Source organism: Syzygium oleosum, unplaced genomic scaffold (assembly GCF_021117445.2).
Source record: "Syzygium oleosum isolate NSW1041296 unplaced genomic scaffold, Sole_v2.1 Sole_v2.19, whole genome shotgun sequence".
Taxonomy (NCBI): Eukaryota; Viridiplantae; Streptophyta; class Magnoliopsida; order Myrtales; family Myrtaceae; genus Syzygium; species Syzygium oleosum.
Genome location: NW_026607503.1, coordinates 6,892,967 through 6,910,430, shown reverse-complemented (window position 1 = coordinate 6,910,430; position 17,464 = coordinate 6,892,967). Strand labels below are relative to the sequence as shown.

General features: G+C 40.8%; 1 protein-coding gene across 2 annotated transcripts; it reads left to right on the top strand.

Annotated features, from left to right (window-relative positions):
- Positions 1–1,901: 1,901 nt before the first annotated feature.
- On the top strand, positions 1,902–8,545 carry LOC115674050 (probable galacturonosyltransferase 14). Of its 2 annotated transcripts, none has more exons than XM_030596371.2 (6): positions 1,902–2,517; positions 4,582–4,637; positions 4,747–4,902; positions 5,628–6,218; positions 6,805–7,107; positions 7,568–8,545. In XM_030596371.2, exons 1-6 carry the CDS (start codon positions 2,307–2,309, stop codon positions 7,850–7,852), a joined length of 1,602 nt encoding a protein of 533 aa, XP_030452231.1. In that variant the 5' UTR covers positions 1,902–2,306; the 3' UTR covers positions 7,853–8,545. The 2 variants fall into 2 exon arrangements, with proteins under 2 accessions (XP_030452231.1, XP_056175984.1); XM_056320009.1 differs by having other exon boundaries at positions 4,576–4,637.
- Positions 8,546–17,464: the final 8,919 nt, after the last annotated feature.

Genomic DNA, 17,464 nt, shown 5'->3' with positions numbered 1-17,464 from the left:
ATCTAGCAAGGGCCACCCTTACCTAGGCTGCGAGGGCACTCCTTACTTGTGGCTGGCGAGGGCTGCCACATCCTTGTTGGCCATGGTTGAGTACCAGCCATAGACCAAAGGAAAGAGAATGATAAAAAAGGAAGGAACAAAGGAAAAAAAAGAAAAATTCAAAAAATTATTAAAAATGTCTACGTCAGCATTGGTTGTGCCATGTAGGACGCTTGGCATCCTCGTCTGCGATTTCCGACCTCAGTTGGTACCAATGTGAAAATATTCAGGACTAAATCGGTTTATTTGAAATGTTTATGATTGAATTGACATAAATACAACTTTTTTTGAGTACTTTTCCCGTTTTACCACTTGGCGCACATTCAATCAATAAACTCTTAGTTTAATGCCGTCTCATGTCAATTTTTACTTATTAAAGAAAATACATAAATTTTCAACTAAATGATTTGTTGACCAATAAATTTTTAGCTTTTCTTGTTTTGCCACTTGGCACACATTCGTCTCCCATGTCGGACTCTCCAATTTCAAGCCACGACACCAACACATGCTAAGGAAAGTTGATTTCCTTATTTTGTTTGGAAATTTAGTGCAATTGGTACTTTCTTTTACCATGTCACATCCAAAGAGTCAGGTGGTCCGCCTTTGAATTGGATCTCATTCACGGCCTCAAATTTGGGATTCTTTTAACATATGACTACATAATAAACAATCACATTAGAAACAACCCACGAGATAAACGATTGATCCGTGACATAAATATTTCAATTTGCCATCAATATGCATGTCGCATGTATTTGTCGTATCATATTAAAAAGGTTAGGTGGCCGGGGAATGGTCGGGGCAAAGTTTGAGTTTGCACCATTTCAGGCGAGCTGAGCCAAGCCCTAAGCTTTGCATGATATCCCGACATATATCTATAGCTATGTCCATATGTGTGGGACAATTTCTTCCCTGGGCTTGGACTCATAAAAGTTGGAGATCTAATAAGACTCATGGGGATTTCACGGACCCACTCAAAGATACACATTATGGAGAGAAACACCAATTTAATCTTGGTGAAAAGCCACATAAAACCTTAAATCATATTTACTGTGATATATTTACCATAAATTTTTTTTTGCAATATCAAAGATCCCAAATTTGTATTCGTATGATACAGTTAATGAGGACCGTTAAAAATCTGCCCACATGAACATTAAAAAGCAAACGGTGCTAACATGGTGCCCACGCGGCTTAAGCTAAGTTAAAAAAAGTTGTTGTTTTGGCTGAAAAATTATTTAGCGGAATCTCGATAGATGGTAAATGTGTCAAATAGGTATAAGTTTGGAGTTTTTTATATCACAGGAAAAAGCTTATAGTATATGTGTCACGATATAATTCGGGGTAAATATATCACGATTGATGTAATTCGAGATTCTCCGTGATTTTTTCCCTTCAATCTTTTTCCAAAAAGGTGTTTTTATTTTTATTTTCCGGGGGCCACTTTGACCGAAGGATAGAATCGCCAAGTTTAGAAAAGAGCTGAGGAAAAGAAGCAAAAACACTCGGGCACGTGCGAGCATTTCGTGCTCGCCCATTAACGGGAAGAGGGCGGAGGAGAGAGAGAGAGAGAGAGAGAGAGAGAGAGACCCCCTCAGATTTTAGCTCCCGGGTCAAAGTCAAACCTCTCCCTCTCCCTCTCCCTCCCCTCCCCCCTCCAAAACGCAACACGGTTTTGACTCTTCAAAATCTTTTCGAATTTCCTCCTCCCCGAAAAATAATACCCCTTTTCTTTTATTCCCGAAAAATCAAATTATTATTGACTTTTCCAACTTGGGTGAAAAAATAAATAAATAAAATAAATCCGAGAGAAAATAAAGCTACACAAAACCACCGTCAGGCGAAGCGCATTTTCTCTCTCCTCCTCCTCCTCCCTCCCTCCTTCCTCCCTCCCTTCTCTCTCTTCCGTGGGCGAGAAGTGCCCGAAATCTGCAACGGGGAAATAGCTTCTCAATTTGATTCCTCCGATCGTTCGAATCCCATTCGTCGGATCGAATCGACGTCAAACGCATGCGCTCGATCTCCGATGCGGTCTTGTCCGACGCCCCGAGGAGGTAGCGGAGTCATCGTCGTCGCCCCGGCACAGCCGCGCTCGCGCTTCATCGGGAGATCCGACCGCGGGATCGAGGATCGGCGCCGCGCCTGATGGTGGGCCCCGCGGGGCCGTCAGCCTCCTCGCCGGTCTCTAGCCGCCGCCGCCGCCCCGGCCTCGGGGGAGGCGGCGCTCCCGTCGCCGCCGCCGGGGAGGTGGGGCTGCGCCCAGGACCATGCAGCTTCACTTCTCGCCTAGCATGAGAAGCATTACGATATCGAGTAGCAATGGGTTTGTTGACTTGATGAAGATCAAGGTCGCAGCTCGCCACATCTCCTACCGGACCCTCTTCCACACCATTCTCATCCTCGCTTTCTTATTGCCGTTCGTGTTCATACTCACCGCCGTCGTCACCCTCGAAGGCGTCAACAAGTGCTCCTCTTTCGGTAAATTTCCTCGGTTCCTTATGTCGTCCTGTTGTTGATCGCGCGGCGGATATATTTGGTTTGCCGCGTTGGTGTTGGTTTCGTGTGGCAATGTGTGATGGACCTGGACATTGCGAGCCTTTGTCGATCCGAATCGGTTAGGATTGGATTAGTTTGCGAATTGGGCATTTGGCGCAGCGTGTTGTTTGTTTGACATTTAGATTGGCAACTTCACCTGTTTGATTTTGTGGGGGTGGATTTGAATATTGTTGCGCGTGAATTTGCAATACGAGATGCTATGCGGACCGTGTTATTGATAAGATTGTTTCATTCTTGATGTCCTGTATATCCATCAAGTTTTCCTCTGTTTTTTTTTCGATGTCTTAAGATGTGCTTGTGCAGAGGAATGTCAATTCAGCTAAATGCATGTGTAGTTTTGTTCTGTCCCAAATGATATGCACCTGGAATTGCACGTGCAAGATGATGCTAACTTCAGATTTTGTTCGGTATCACTTGTCTTTTGAGAGGGCTTATGGTAGCTCATGTATAACTCTGTATCTGTCCCTTATTCGTGGAACTCATCTGTATGTTGTCGATTAGAGATTAAATTATTAATTCCGTGAACACACCTTACCTTGGGACAGTATTTCCATTGAACTTAAAATTGCATTTAGGTAGTACTGCAACTTAGTTTCTTGAAAGAAAGATTACCTTGAATTCTCTAGAATTTAGTAAATTCGTTAGGTTAATTCTGAGATTAGTTCAGTTCATTGAACTGTTTAGATACATGTATGAAGTTGTGTATAGTGCATGAACTATCTACTTTCCTTGAATTTTACTAAAAGAGATTAGCTATATAAGGAAAAAAGGGGGCGGAAGGTTTATTCTTTGTTGAGTTGTAAGACAACAACTACATCCTTCAATCATCACCCTACTCTCATGACCTCTCAAACACTTGAGAGTTGTAATGTACGGTACAAGGGTTAATACATTGGTTCAATTGAGAAGAGCAACTCTCTGGAGCATAAGATTTATTCTGGCCTCAGCCTCTGTGTCTTGGCAAATTTTCTCAAAGTTGATTATCAGTTGGAAGATCCAATAGGGTTAATTAACTTATCTTAGAGGATCATTTTATGATGATTGCTTCAGTTGTAGACCTGTGGTACCTTGACATTGGCTTTCTTTTAATTTTTAAAATGTCCTACTGACTACTTGGTCCATTGAAGTTGAATAACCATTGAATCACTAGTGTGGAGGAAATTTAATCAAGAACATGTTTACCTCTGCCTATGATGTGGAATGAAACCAAACACCCCCCCCCCCACCCCCCCTCAAAAAAAGAAAAAAGAAAAACAAGTGATGAAGAACAAAATGGACGAGTCAGACTGCATCTAAATCACGGCATAGTGTTTCAAAAGAAAGATTTTTCAACTGCCACGTTATAGGTGTGGAGTAGGAAATTTACATGGAACTCTCATTGGAAAAGTAAAAGAAGTAGCCTGTGCAACATGTTGAGTTCAGTTGCGTACTTCAATTGTGTTTTGGTATAAACTAATACGGTCTACATGCAAAATCAAAGGTCATGTTATTGGGGCATCAACTTCATTGTGCTTGAAATGTGTTTTCTACTGTTCATTGTTGCACATGGACAAGTTGCTATCAACCAGCCTTTCATTAGTGAATCCTGTTTCAAGCCAGAACTTAGTTCTGTACAGTTAAACCAAAATAATTGCCTCGTGTAACTTCCAACTCTTTTGACTTACATTATACCTATGAATTTGCCATTTTTCTTTTGCAGTTGTCTAGATGTCTGGGGGCCTCTGGTTCCTTCAAGTTTTGGTTGATATAGTATTTAATGTTTGTCTTGGACAACTTTCTAGACTATTGATCTCCTAAGTGCATCCTATCAAAAAAGGGAAAGAAAAACCTATTGAGTGTGGATTTGGAGAAAGTCTGAATTAGAATGGTGCATTATGAGTTCCCCATAAATTTTTCTGTTTTTTATGTGGCCTTCTTTCGGATGTCATGTTGATTGCATTTCAAGTATCTTTCTTTTTATTTGACTTGCTTTTTCTCAAGTTTCAGGTTGTTTAGGCCGGCGGTTTGGACCTACAATTCTTCGCAGGGTTGATCATTCGGGGGTAACTTCTTCTCTCTTATACTGTGCATATCTTTTCATATTGCATTTTCTCTTAGAAGTTTGTGAGAATGGATGAAGCATTTACAATTTGCTTGGTGTTGGTACAACAGAGACTGGTTAGAGACTTTCAGAAGATTCTAAGCGAAGTAAAGAGTGCAGACATCCCAGATAATTTAAAGCTCCCAGATTCATTTGATCAACTTGTATTAGAGATCCAAAACAATCAGTATGACGCAAGGACCTTCGCACTCAAGTTGAGAGCAATGGTATGTGGCATGCTACAAATGGATGGATAGCTTCTTGAATCTCCACTTTTGGTTTTTTATCAAGGCATATATTCTCAGGGTGACTAAGCATAAGATTAGCCCCTTTTAGTATTTTAAGTTTTCATAAATCATTTCACGATTCTTAATATCTTGGTTTTAGATACCTGATTTTAAAGTAGTTAATCCTGGTTTAAGGCTTACATGCCTGTCCTTATTACCTGTGGACTTTTGTAGTAATTAGGTTGTTGGTGATCACAATTCTGCTTAAGAAATAGTAAATAGACTTATTTCTCATTGCCTGCTATCTCAGTTGCCCTGAAATCAACTTCTTATGGCGTCTCTTTAGTGTTCACACTTGAGCAGACATTGTTGATAGTTGGATCTATAGTTCGATATTTCGATGCCCGTGCACCTTTTAACTGTAGTATTCCATTTTCGTTTATGGTTTCCTTATAACTAAGTTCCTTCCAAATTGCCAAAAGAGTTTGTGTTACATAGGATTTATTCTGGGTCTCAAATACATGAGATGGTGCCTATAATAATGCAAATTATGGTGTTCTTGTTTTTGGTTAATGCAGAATATTGTTTTGATATAGGCCTTTTGAGTTATCTGTAGGATCTGTCCCTTTTATTTCATCCATTGGCATTTAACAGTAGGACGACTATGAAGATATTATATTGTTTAGACATTTTCTAACTGAGTTATTCTTTGCTTTTCCTTGTAGATGGAGAAATTCGAAAAAGAGATAAAGGAATCCAAGTTTGCAGAACTGATGAACAAACACTTTGCAGCTAGTTCTGTTCCCAAAGGCATTTATTGTCTCTCTTTGCGTCTAACTGATGAATATTCTTCTAATGCTCATGCACGCAAACAATTGCCTTCTCCGGAGTTGCTTCCTTTACTCACTGACAACTCTTGCCACCACTTTGTTTTATCGACTGATAACATTTTAGCTGCTTCAGTTGTTGTGGCTTCCACCATCCAGTCATCTCTGAAACCTGAAAAAGTAGTCTTCCATGTCATCACTGACAAGAAAACTTATGCGGGGATGCACTCTTGGTTTGCACTTAATCCTGTATCCCCTGCTATTGTGGAAGTGAAAGGCATACATCAGTTTGACTGGTTAACAAGAGAGAATGTTCCTGTACTAGAAGCTGTGGAGAGCCACAGTAGCATCAGAAATTATTACCATGGAAATCACATTGCTGGGGCCAACCTGACCAGCACAACTCCAAGGACATTTGCTTCAAAATTACAGGCTAGAAGTCCAAAGTATATCTCTTTGCTCAATCATCTCCGAATATATCTTCCTGAGGTAATTAATTGGCGTAGGATTAAAAGTACCTCGATCTTAGATTTTCTATTGCTTGGTTCGAACTAAATAGTGGAATCCTGGTGCTTGATAGGTGAATGATGCCCGATTTTATGCTGATCTGCATTTGAGATATCATTAATGTTTTGGCTAAACATATTTTCAGAAAACTAAATGCTCTGAGATAATTTTCAGTTGGGATTTTCTATCAGAACATCTATAAGTTTGATTCTTTGTGGAGTAGAGACAGAACTCAATTGATCTTGAAACATTAAGCAATGGCCATTAGTTGATACAGTGATGTATTCATTGCAAGATGGAAGAGACTCGGGAAACGATTCAGAGGGTTACTCGAAGTAGGATTTCTAAGCTCTAATGTTGTAATAGGACTTTGCAGATGATAATTTTGTTATCTGCGTTTTTGCTTACTGTGATTGAGAAATTTACCAGATCATAAAATCTAATACTTTAGCTGATTCTTGAGTTATATGTGGACCTTCCTTGTGCATTATTGGTTATTGGATGTTTATCCTCTTTTGTGATTGATACTTCTCTATGGATATACATCTGACTATTTGTGTTGGAACAGCTCTTTCCTAACCTTGACAAGGTGGTGTTCTTGGATGATGATGTTGTAATTCAGCGCGACTTATCTCCACTTTGGGAGATTGACCTTGGGGGAAAAGTTAACGGAGCTGTAGAAACTTGTAAAGGTGAAGACGACTGGGTTATGTCCAAGCGGTTCAAGAATTACTTCAATTTCTCCCATCCCCTCATAGCAGAAAATTTAGATCCAGAGGAATGTGCATGGGCCTATGGGATGAACATCTTTGATCTTCGTGCATGGAGGCAAACTGGTATAAGGGAAGCTTACCATGCCTGGTTGAAAGAGGTACTACTGATCACAATGTCTGTCCTGTTGCACTTTTATCATATCATGTGGCTTTCATCGCTAATGACCTCACTTTGTTGTACATATCTTTTTCTTTCGGCCAGGAAAGATAGAGATAAATGACTGTTAGATAAAGCCTCCATATAAAATATCTTTGGTTTCACTTGAAATGTGCTTCGTTTATGCTCTCTTTGCCTTAGCGGGAGATCTATGGCCAGTAAGATTACAAGTGTGGTAGAATACTAAAGTTCCTGCTAGGACCTATAGATATGACCTGCCTAGTTACATGTTGGGTCTCATGTACGTAACATACCTTCAATCATATTGGTACTTAAGAAGGAGAGGTCTTTAACTCCATACTAAAGTAGTGAGTGGCAGTGGAGTCTTATGAGGATTATATTTTTGAATAATTACATTGCATGGATATAATGATTGATTACCCATTGAGCTTTATGTGCAGAATCTGAAGTCAAACTTGACGATGTGGAAACTGGGAACATTGCCTCCTGCTTTGATTGCATTCAGAGGCCATGTTCACCCAATTGACCCTTCATGGCACTTGCTTGGCTTAGGTTATCAAATTAAGACAGACATTGAGAGCGTGAAAAAGGCTGCAGTAATCCACTATAATGGTCAGTCAAAACCTTGGCTGCACATTGGCTTTGAGCATCTACGCCCTTTTTGGACCAAATATGTTAACTACTCCAACGATTTTATGAGGAACTGTCACATCTTGGAATCATAGTCTATTAGCTGGAAGATCTAGAAGCTAAAGAGATGCAAGTGGAAAACATGTAAGTGGTATTGGGGTGCGCATAAATAGCACTAGAGTTCGAGCTTTTCATCAGGACCCATGTGAATTACAAGCAGTGGTTGGCCATATGGCACCTTTGAAGTCTGGTTTCCTTCTTGTCGCTCCCACTGTTTGGACATGACTCAACACAGGCTCGAGAATTTTTTGATTCTGTAACATAGCCATTCATTGGATTTTCTTATTATTAAAGACGACAGCCTTGTGATCTGTCCTCCATGGGAGGTCTTGCCTGATTCGGAAGTCCATGGATCTGAAATCAGGTGTAAGATGAGAAGTGTGATGGCGACATGCTTATGGTGCTGGTTCGAGTATTTTGGGCCAAGTCTTTGTTAGGTTTCTCTATCAGCTCTCCCACACTTTCACAAGTTCTTTTAAGTTTTGTTAGTTACCTCCCCTTTTGTTTTACTTGTTGATTACAGCGAATTCTAGAAGTAGATCATGGAGATTGTTTTTTAGAGGTTCCAATTTGTTGGGAACTTTTCTTAGGCTGTTTTTGGGTCATTCATTTTGTACAAATCACGAAGAAAGCATTTGAAATGTGCAGAAAATTCTTTGAACTACTTCTCCATTATTATAGGGCCATGAATAATATGATGTCCAGGGATTGCCCTGCATTTCTCTTTACTTCAGTTCTGTTTGTACTTTGTCATCCCCTGATTAGTGCAAAGGAGGTTCGAACAGTCGTGGTTGAACCGAATCAAACCAAACTGGATTTCATGGTATGGTTCGCTTTGAGAATACTTTTTTAAAAGAATAGTTCACAAGTTGATTCGAACCTTTTTCATGTTTGAAGAAGGACGAGATCAACTTAAGCACGAATTCATGAAGTGCCTTCGCAATCTTTTGCGATACTTCTTTTTAGTCTAGATATGAAGTAGCTTACATTTTTTGAGTTTGTACTGCTTGAAGTTTTGATTAGATTTGCCTTTAGTGTGAATACATGAGTTGTAATGAATTTGACTTCTTCATGAAACCAGTATTCTTTCTAAAATATCTGAGCGAATATGAGTTCGTGAATCATTAATTTTTGAAAAAAATGAAAAATAAAAAAAAGAAGACGGCTTAGAGTCGAATCTGAACTGCGAAAATTCGTTGGGTGCGATTTCCTTTCCAATCTATTATTTGATTTGATGTGGTTTCACTTTTCGTTGAAGTGTATTAATTTAGTTTGGTTTGGCATTTGACTTTTAAATCTAACTAAATAGTACCGTGCTCTCCTTATGTAAAAGCTTTTCAAAACGATAGTTTCGTCTCGGAAGATGTATTATTTATTGGGAAAATAACACAAATAACCCTTAAACTTTGGTCCAATGTTCAATGTGATTCCTGAACTTTTAATTTGTTCAATATGGTCCATAAACTTTAACCGAACATGCAACGTGGTCCCTGAACTTTTAATTTGTTCAATGTCATCCCTGAACTTTTGGTACATGTTCAATTTAGTTCCGGAACTATATGAAAATGTTCAATATAGTCATTCCATTAATTTAAGTTCAGGAACTACATTAAGCATTTTCATATAGTTCAGGGACTATATTGAATATGTATCAAAAGTCCAGGGACCATATTGAACAAATTAAAAGTACATGAACGACATTGCACATTGGGCCAAAGTTGAGGAACTACATTGAACAAATTAAAAGTTCAGGGATTACGTTGCACATTAAGTCAAAGTTCAGGAACTGTTTGTGTCATTATTCCTTATTTATTTGAATTACAGATATTATGTATTTTCATTATGAAATTAATGAGGTTGGCTTGCTATTGGGTCAATTCTTACTTTCTTAGGACCCTAGGATCTGGAACTGTAGAGGTTTCAGAACCAAACCGAAAAACCGAACCGAGATACGAACTGAACCAAGCCAAACTGGTTTTATTTGATTTGAGCGGGATTCGGTTTGGTTCAAGGGTGCACCTCTAACGGTTCAATTCAGTTCGGTTTTCTTGAAAAACCAAACTAAACCAAACCGTTTACATCCCTACGGGACAGTGGGAGTCGCAAGCGAGGGCCACCGGCCCTTGACGGAAACCCCCACCCTGCAACCCCAAAAAAAAAAAACAGTGATTTCCACTTTATAGAAAGCAATCTCATCTTTTGGGGAAATCTATGGACTAATAGGGTGTTTTAGGAGACCAATTCTGTTTACAATATGGGCCAAACGATCTTGCCCGTTGGATCAATTCTAGAAGTGTAATCGCAAACCTATTAAACGAAAATAACTGATAATAGGATTATCAATTTTCGATTGCTTAGGGAGAATTTACAATAACCAAGGATGATTATTTTACGGATAGTATCCATTGCTTTACAAATTTGAAAGAGATGCTACAATCATTTAGGTTAATTTACTACAAATATGGAAAAAGAATTTGCCATAAATTTAGGCTGCTTACTATTTTTGAAAGTTATGACCGTAAGGACATTTATATTTATAAAAAGTCGAGGTAATTTACTATTTCTAATTCTATATTACTAATAGTCATATACATGGACTAATAGATAATTTATATATTGTTGGGGTCAATTACTAATTATTGATTCTATAACTTATCACAATTTTCAGGTAAGTTGCTAATGCTATTGGTCAGTTACTAAGCAATTGCATTATCATATGGCAAACTTTATGACTAAACTTGCGTTTGTTTCAAAGGAAACATTTTTCAGGAAAATATTTTCCTACCGAAGCTTAAATTCATGAAAATGATTTCCCTTTGAAAGAACCAGAAAACATTTTCCGAAATATGATTATATATCGACATTTGGACCCGAAACTCTACGCTTGAAAACAAAAAACCCCGACGTTTGTTCTCGGGTCCCAACGTTAAGGACCAGATCTTCGTCGGCCGAGCGGCCTTCAGTAGTGAGGCCTGAGCTCGTTCGAGGCCGGCGAGCTCGGGCCTCGCTAGATTGGGTGAGCTTACGGCCTCTGGCGGCGAGGCTCAAGCTTGCCCAAGGCCTGCAGCTTGTGCATCGCAAGATCAGGCAAGCTTACAGCCTTTGGCGGCGAGGCTCAAGCTCGCACGGGGCCAGCGAGGTTCAAGCTTGCCTGTGGCTGGTCGCCATGGCCAGCAACCGGCCAAGGAAGAAGCAAAAAGAAAAAGAAATAAACAAAGAAAAGAAAAGAAAAATACATAAAAATATAAAATAAAAAAATATTAAAAATATGAATTTTTGATAATTTTCCCCATCAGATTTTTCTTACCAAACGATTAAAAATACTTTCCAAATCTTTTTTAGGTTTTAACCAAATACTGGAAAATAAAGTCATTTTATCGAAAAATATTTTTCAAAAAATGTACATTTTCCACAAAACTAACGACCCTAAATACAAAAAAGAAAAGTACTCACTGTAAATGCAGTTGAGATTATGACCACTTAAAGCAAATTACAATTATTGGAAGGACCTCTAAGTTATGATCTATCTTGGTAAAATACAATATCTTTGAATAACTACTATGGGTGTGTTTGTTTCGTGGAAAATGAATGATTTGGAAAATATTTTCTTAAAAATAATTGCTTGTGTCACTTACAATAATGAACGAACGAAAAATATTTCCCCGTCCGAGAGAATGTCTAGACATAAATTGCTATCGATAATTAAAATCGACGATGCATAGGAGGAAGTTTCATCAAGGTCAATTTGCACCGTTTAAGTATGTAGGGACCATCAATAATTGACTAATTTTTTCAAGCGATACAAATGATATTTTTAAATATTTTTCAAATTATTTATTTTTCGTAAAACAAATGAAGCCTAAATGACAGCACAAAGTTATAATTAATGATAGAAAGTTAATAACCATTATGAAGTACCATTTATGACCATTCGAATAAAATTACAATATCATTTGATAAGTACTGGTGACAACATCCTCGAGTTAAGGGAGGTTATTGTTTGTGATGGGAAGTTAATACCCACAAGATCAATCAAATTATGAGAAGTTTAGCAATACATAGCTTTAGGTCAATGCTTGGTTGATAACTTCAATTAAGTACTAAAACTCCAATTATATGGCACTTATTAATGAAATTACGCACTTGTTACAATGACAATCAGTTTCGAAATTCGAATTGGTAGATTCAATAAAAAAAAAAAAGCGATTAATTTGCTATGTAGCATAGGTTCACTAAATTTATGCAGACTTTGCTTTTGCCTTTTTTTCCGGATTTTTCATCAAATTCCTCTTTCGAACCGAATTAAACCTTTACTTTATTACGACCTTGATTGAATTAGACATGTTATTGCCATTTTTGTGAAAACAGAAAAGATGAAAGGGAAAATTGTCCAAAAAGTCATAAACCTATTGCACTTTTGCCAATTCAGTCCTAAACCTTTTCACTTCTTGCCAATTCAGTCCTAAACATTTTCATTTCTTGCCAATTCAGTCCTAAACATTTTCACTTCATGCCAATTTAGTCCATCCGGTCAATTTTGGCCGGCTGTCCGACCAACACTGATGTGGCAATTAAATTTTTTTTTTTTGCCCTTCTTTCCTCTGGCTGGTCCGGCGATCGGCCAGAGGTGTAGGCTGGTGAGGTCGACCTCGCCGGCCTCTGGCGAAGCTTGCCCTCGCTGGCCACTAGTAAGGGTGAGCCTCGCCTGCCGCTGCCTAGGCGAGATCGAGGCTGACCTCATCGTCGCTAGGCGAGGTAGAACCCAGCGACGGCACGGACGGCCACGACTAGCCATGGCGAGGGCGACTCGCCATCACTGGGCGAGGTGAAACCCAGCGACAGCGAGGTCGGCCTCGCCATGGCTGGGCGAGGCTTGCTGGCCAGTGTTGTCGTAGGTCGGTCTCGCCTTGGCTGGGTGAGGCTCGCCTAGATTTTGCAAGGCCGACCTTGCCATCGCTAGGTTTCACCTCGCCTTGGCTGGGCGAGGTTGGCTTGGGAACGGTGAGCGAGGCTCGCCCTCGACAGTGGCCAGCGGGGGCGAGCTTCGCCAGAGGCCGGCGAAGTAGGGAAGAAGGCAGAAAAAAAAGAAAGAAAAGAAAAAAAAAATTGGAAAAAATATTAAAAAATTGCCACGTCAGCGTTGACCGGCACCGGACGGCGGCCATGTTAGCGCTCGCCGGCCCAAATTGGCCGGATGGACTCAATTGGCAAGAAGTGAAAAGGTGTCACGCTCTGATCCCCACGAGAACGCAACATCCCACCTCGGTTGTTAGGTAAGCGACATCCCAGGACTTGTCGCTGACCCAATCAAATCACAACGATAACTCAAGTGGAAGCAAACTTGAACTCGCCATACAACATATAATTAAATAGGATAATAGAGAGACATTTGATACACATCAATGAAACACTTTTATAAACATAACGTCAGTAACCACATATACACTTGCAAGCCTTTTGTGAGGTAACTAACTGCGGACCACGTGTAACAAAAAGGGTCAGGTGGTCGGTTGGCCTAACTCCTCTAATCAAAAGAGGGCTTCTCAAAAGTCGGGATTTCTAAACCTATCAGTCACCCCTATGCTATCCAGGCGGCGTCCCCGGATCGGACTCGAAGTACTCAGGCGATCCCGGATCAGCCATGTCGTCGGACGGCTCGGGTTCGAATTCAACAGGCTTCGGCTCGGGGTCAGACTCCATAGGTTCCGACTCGGGATCCGAATCTTTAGGACCGGTGTCCAGACTAGTAACAACTCCGTCTGGTGGAAGGAATTCCATAGGGTCCCACTCTTCTACTCCGTCATCAGGGGGAACATCAAATCCCTGGAGTGGACTAAATATTTCGTCTGCATCCCAGTAGAACCAAGCCAAAAAGGTATGTGGTTTCCAAATGGTCTCGCCCTTGTCTACCCAAACAGTGCTAGCATGCCTAATGTAAACCCTATCTTCTCCCATTGGGTATTCCGTCAACATATGCTCTATATGCATCGGTATCCCAAAACGTTGTAGTGGACCATTCAGGTTCATGATTGGGGGTTTGAAATGTTTGGGATACAACAATGAGAATAAATCTCAATAAGTAACTACCTAAGCCTTGCTTAGGCTAACGCGTACCTCCGGACAGTTCTAAATATGCAATTCTATCAATCAATGTGCTACATCAATCACAAGAGCCCTTACCTCGCCTTGGCATATACATAAGCTTTGCACGTTAGAGAACCGCCACAACATTGCAAACACTCATCGAGCATAACAACCCCAAATCGAGGCATGAACATGCATAGCACACTTAATAATCTAGACATGCCCAACATTAGTCTCAAACATGGCATTCCATACTGCATATCGCACTCACTAGGTCAAGATTATTAATGGCCCATTGAGCTCCCCCGAACTCACGTAAAACGCATCAGGTTATCGGTCTTCCGGCGTAACTGGGTATCATCCTGCTACGTCGACGGTAGCAACGTCCCGCGTTAAATGCATCAAGACGGCATTCCACGAGGAGCATCAATCCGACCTCCACCGCGATTGGCATCTGGGCCCCTGCCAGGCATCCGATAAATCGGGCATCGTCTCGCGTAAAACGCATCAAGACGGTTTAAATCCTCGCGTAAGACGCCTCAGGGCATTATATGATCACACGAGCATTTAAGCACTCAAACCAATTCTCATCTTTTTGATTAGTCAAATGCCACTAGATCCGTACTCATCTAACAAGAAGCAGCACCTCTCATATGAACAATAACACCGAATAGTCCCCGAGAGAGCGAAACCCAACTTGCACAGAACCGGTATTAATCTGGGCGGCTGCGCAGCGACCGAAATCCTTTCGAAATAAATAGTAATTCAACTCCAAAAATTATGAATTTTGGATATGTCATAGGAAACATCTTAATAAACATTTTTCATGAGAGTATGAAACCCAATTCTGACTGTAAACACCTCTTTTTGTCACTCGAAGTTAGACAGAAATCAGTCCTTTCGGACAGGCCGCCCGGTCTTCAAAATGCATCTCAATCAGTACCCAAATATCTTTATAAAGCTTTGAAATTTTTATATGTCATAGAAACTAGTGTTTTTAACAATTTTCGTGAAGGAAGCTTGTTGAAAAGAGGCCTAGAAAAATTTATAAAAAATTCGGAAAGACAAGAAGATCGGGTGAACAATAATTCCGGCAGTTTTGAGACGATCCAAAAATGGACTTCCGAATGACCCCAAATGATCTTCAAAAATTTCAGTTTTAATTTATATTATACTTCGAGATGTTAGGGACAACTTTTATGAAGAACACCACCTCAGATTCGGCCCCAAAAAGTCTCCACAAAAATTACAAAACATAGAGGCACAGCAGCAACCAAACCGGGAATCAACCAACCAAGAACCAACAAGCAACCAGACTCATCTAGCCACTAAACTACCTCTAAACGGCCCTTAATCAACCTTTACACATGTCATTAGTAACACATTATCCTAACCAAGGTTTAGGGAGCACTTATTAGGAATCCTAAGCAAAGCCAAGCCAAGCCAAGCAAGCAGCTACTTCGGCGGACGGACGGGTGGCTCGGAGGCGGCGCTGGTCACGGGTGGGCCACGACTGGGACGAGCACGGGGTGGTGGTGACGGTGAGGGGTGGTGCTGGTCTCGGCTAGAGGTGGTGATGATCGAAAATGAGAAGGAAGAAGGGAGAGAAAGAGGGTGGTGGCAGTGGTGAGCAGCAGCGGCGGTCGGCGGCGGTTCCGGCATGTCTCCGGGGACTGAACGGTGACTGGAGCGGCTGAACTGGTCACGGCAAGGTGGAGGGGGAGAGGGTCGGCCGAAGATGAAGAGAGCAAGGGAGGGAGAGAATGAAGGAGAGAGAGAGAGAGACAAGAGTGATTGATCATCTACTAACCTCACTAACTCACAAAATCCCAATACTAACCCCACTATCATCCAAGGGTCTAGAATCCAACTTGTTCCCCACTCCAAGATCTTATGGCTCTCAAATTTCCTCTCAAGTAAATACCCAAAAATAACAAATGGCAAGAAAATAAATAAGCAAGGAGAGGAGGGGCACAATGGTCCATTAAATTCGGCCAAAGGAGGGAAAATACTAAAGTCCAAGTTGCCGTTCAATGTCTCAAATGAATTCAAATATCCTCGGGGGTAAAATGGTCTTTTCCAATACCCGGTCCAAATTACACTTTTCCGATAATTTCGAGCGATCTAATAGTTGGCCACGCTTGATGAGACGACATCCGATAAATTTTCGTGGAATCTTGAAAGTTCGACATCCTATTCTGGATTCTAATTCATGGCTAAAACCAATCAATCGCGATTTTAGTGTATCTCAAATTAACGGGCGGCTTTTAGGAGCTACGCGTATCGACCCGTGGCCGATTTGATATCGAGCCACATCTAAGCTTACTCGAGCCATGGCAACTGCAGTTGTCATGTAATTGCGAGGGTCAATCACTAGTTCCAATTGACGCGATCGTTCGGATTAGGTTTAGGATCGTTCGAAATTCATACAATGGTCGAACGGAATCACCCGCGATCCAATTATACAACATTTGCGAATTGTTCCATAACCATCCTTGGATCGGCCTATAATGGCCCAAAATATCTCATCGTCAATCCTTATGGTCGAAGTGTCGATTCTTGGCCAAGTTCTTATGACCACGTACTTGATTCCTAGCTAGCCATTCCCTAATGATTAGTCTTCTCAAGAGTGATCAATTCGGTGTGAGATTTAACTAACGTGCATCGAAGATATATATTCATTTCATAAATTCTGAAAATGAGTCGAATTTCAGAATGTCACAACTCTTCCTCCCTTACAAAAATTTCGTCCTCGAAATTTACAACCAATCTACACTTGCTCAAACAAATGAGGATGTTGACACCTCATGATTTCTTCACTTTCCCATGTGGCTCTCCTTTGGTACCGTGATGCTGCCAAACAACTTTAACCAATGGGATTGTCTTATTCCGCAAAACTTGTTCTTTTCTGTCCTCTATCCGAATAGATCTCTCCACGTACGACACCCTGTCGTCCATATCTATTTCTTCATAATTCAGCACGTGGGTCGAATCCAGTTCGTACTTCCTCAGCATGGACACGTGAAAATGTTGTGAACTTAAGACAAATTCGGCGGCAAGGCGAGTCGATAGGCTAAAGTCCCAATCCTTTCCAAAATTTCAAATGGACCTACATACCTTGGGCTTAACTTTCCTTTCTTGCCAAATCAAGACGTTCCTCGCATTGGTGACACCTTGAGGAAAATATGATCTCCCACTTGAAATTCCAAAAGTTTACGGCTCCGTTCCGCATAACTCTTCTGACGATTCTAAGCGGTCTTAAGCCTGTCTCGAATGATCTTAACTACCTTGACTGATTGTTGTACCAATTCTGGACCCGTTATGCTCCGTTCCCTAACTTCATCCCAACAAACTGGAGTTCTGCAAGCTCTGCCATACAACGCCTCAAACGGTACCATTCTAATACTTTGCTGATAACTGTTATTATAGGCAAACTCGACCAAATACATATGTTCTTCCCATCCTCCTTTAAAATCTATCACGCAGGTTCGTAACATGTCCTTGAGCGTCTGAATCGTTCTCTCAGACTGACTATCTATCTGTGGATGATAGGCCGTACCATA

Coding starts and splice junctions, on each gene's coding strand:
- LOC115674050 (XM_056320009.1), top strand. CDS start 2,307: ATGCAGCTTCACTTCTCGCCTAGCATGAGAAGCATTACGATATCGAGT. Junction 2,518..4,575: donor CAACAAGTGCTCCTCTTTCG/GTAAATTTCCTC, acceptor CTTTTTCTCAAG/TTTCAGGTTGTTTAGGCCGG. Junction 4,903..5,627: donor CACTCAAGTTGAGAGCAATG/GTATGTGGCATG, acceptor TTTTCCTTGTAG/ATGGAGAAATTCGAAAAAGA.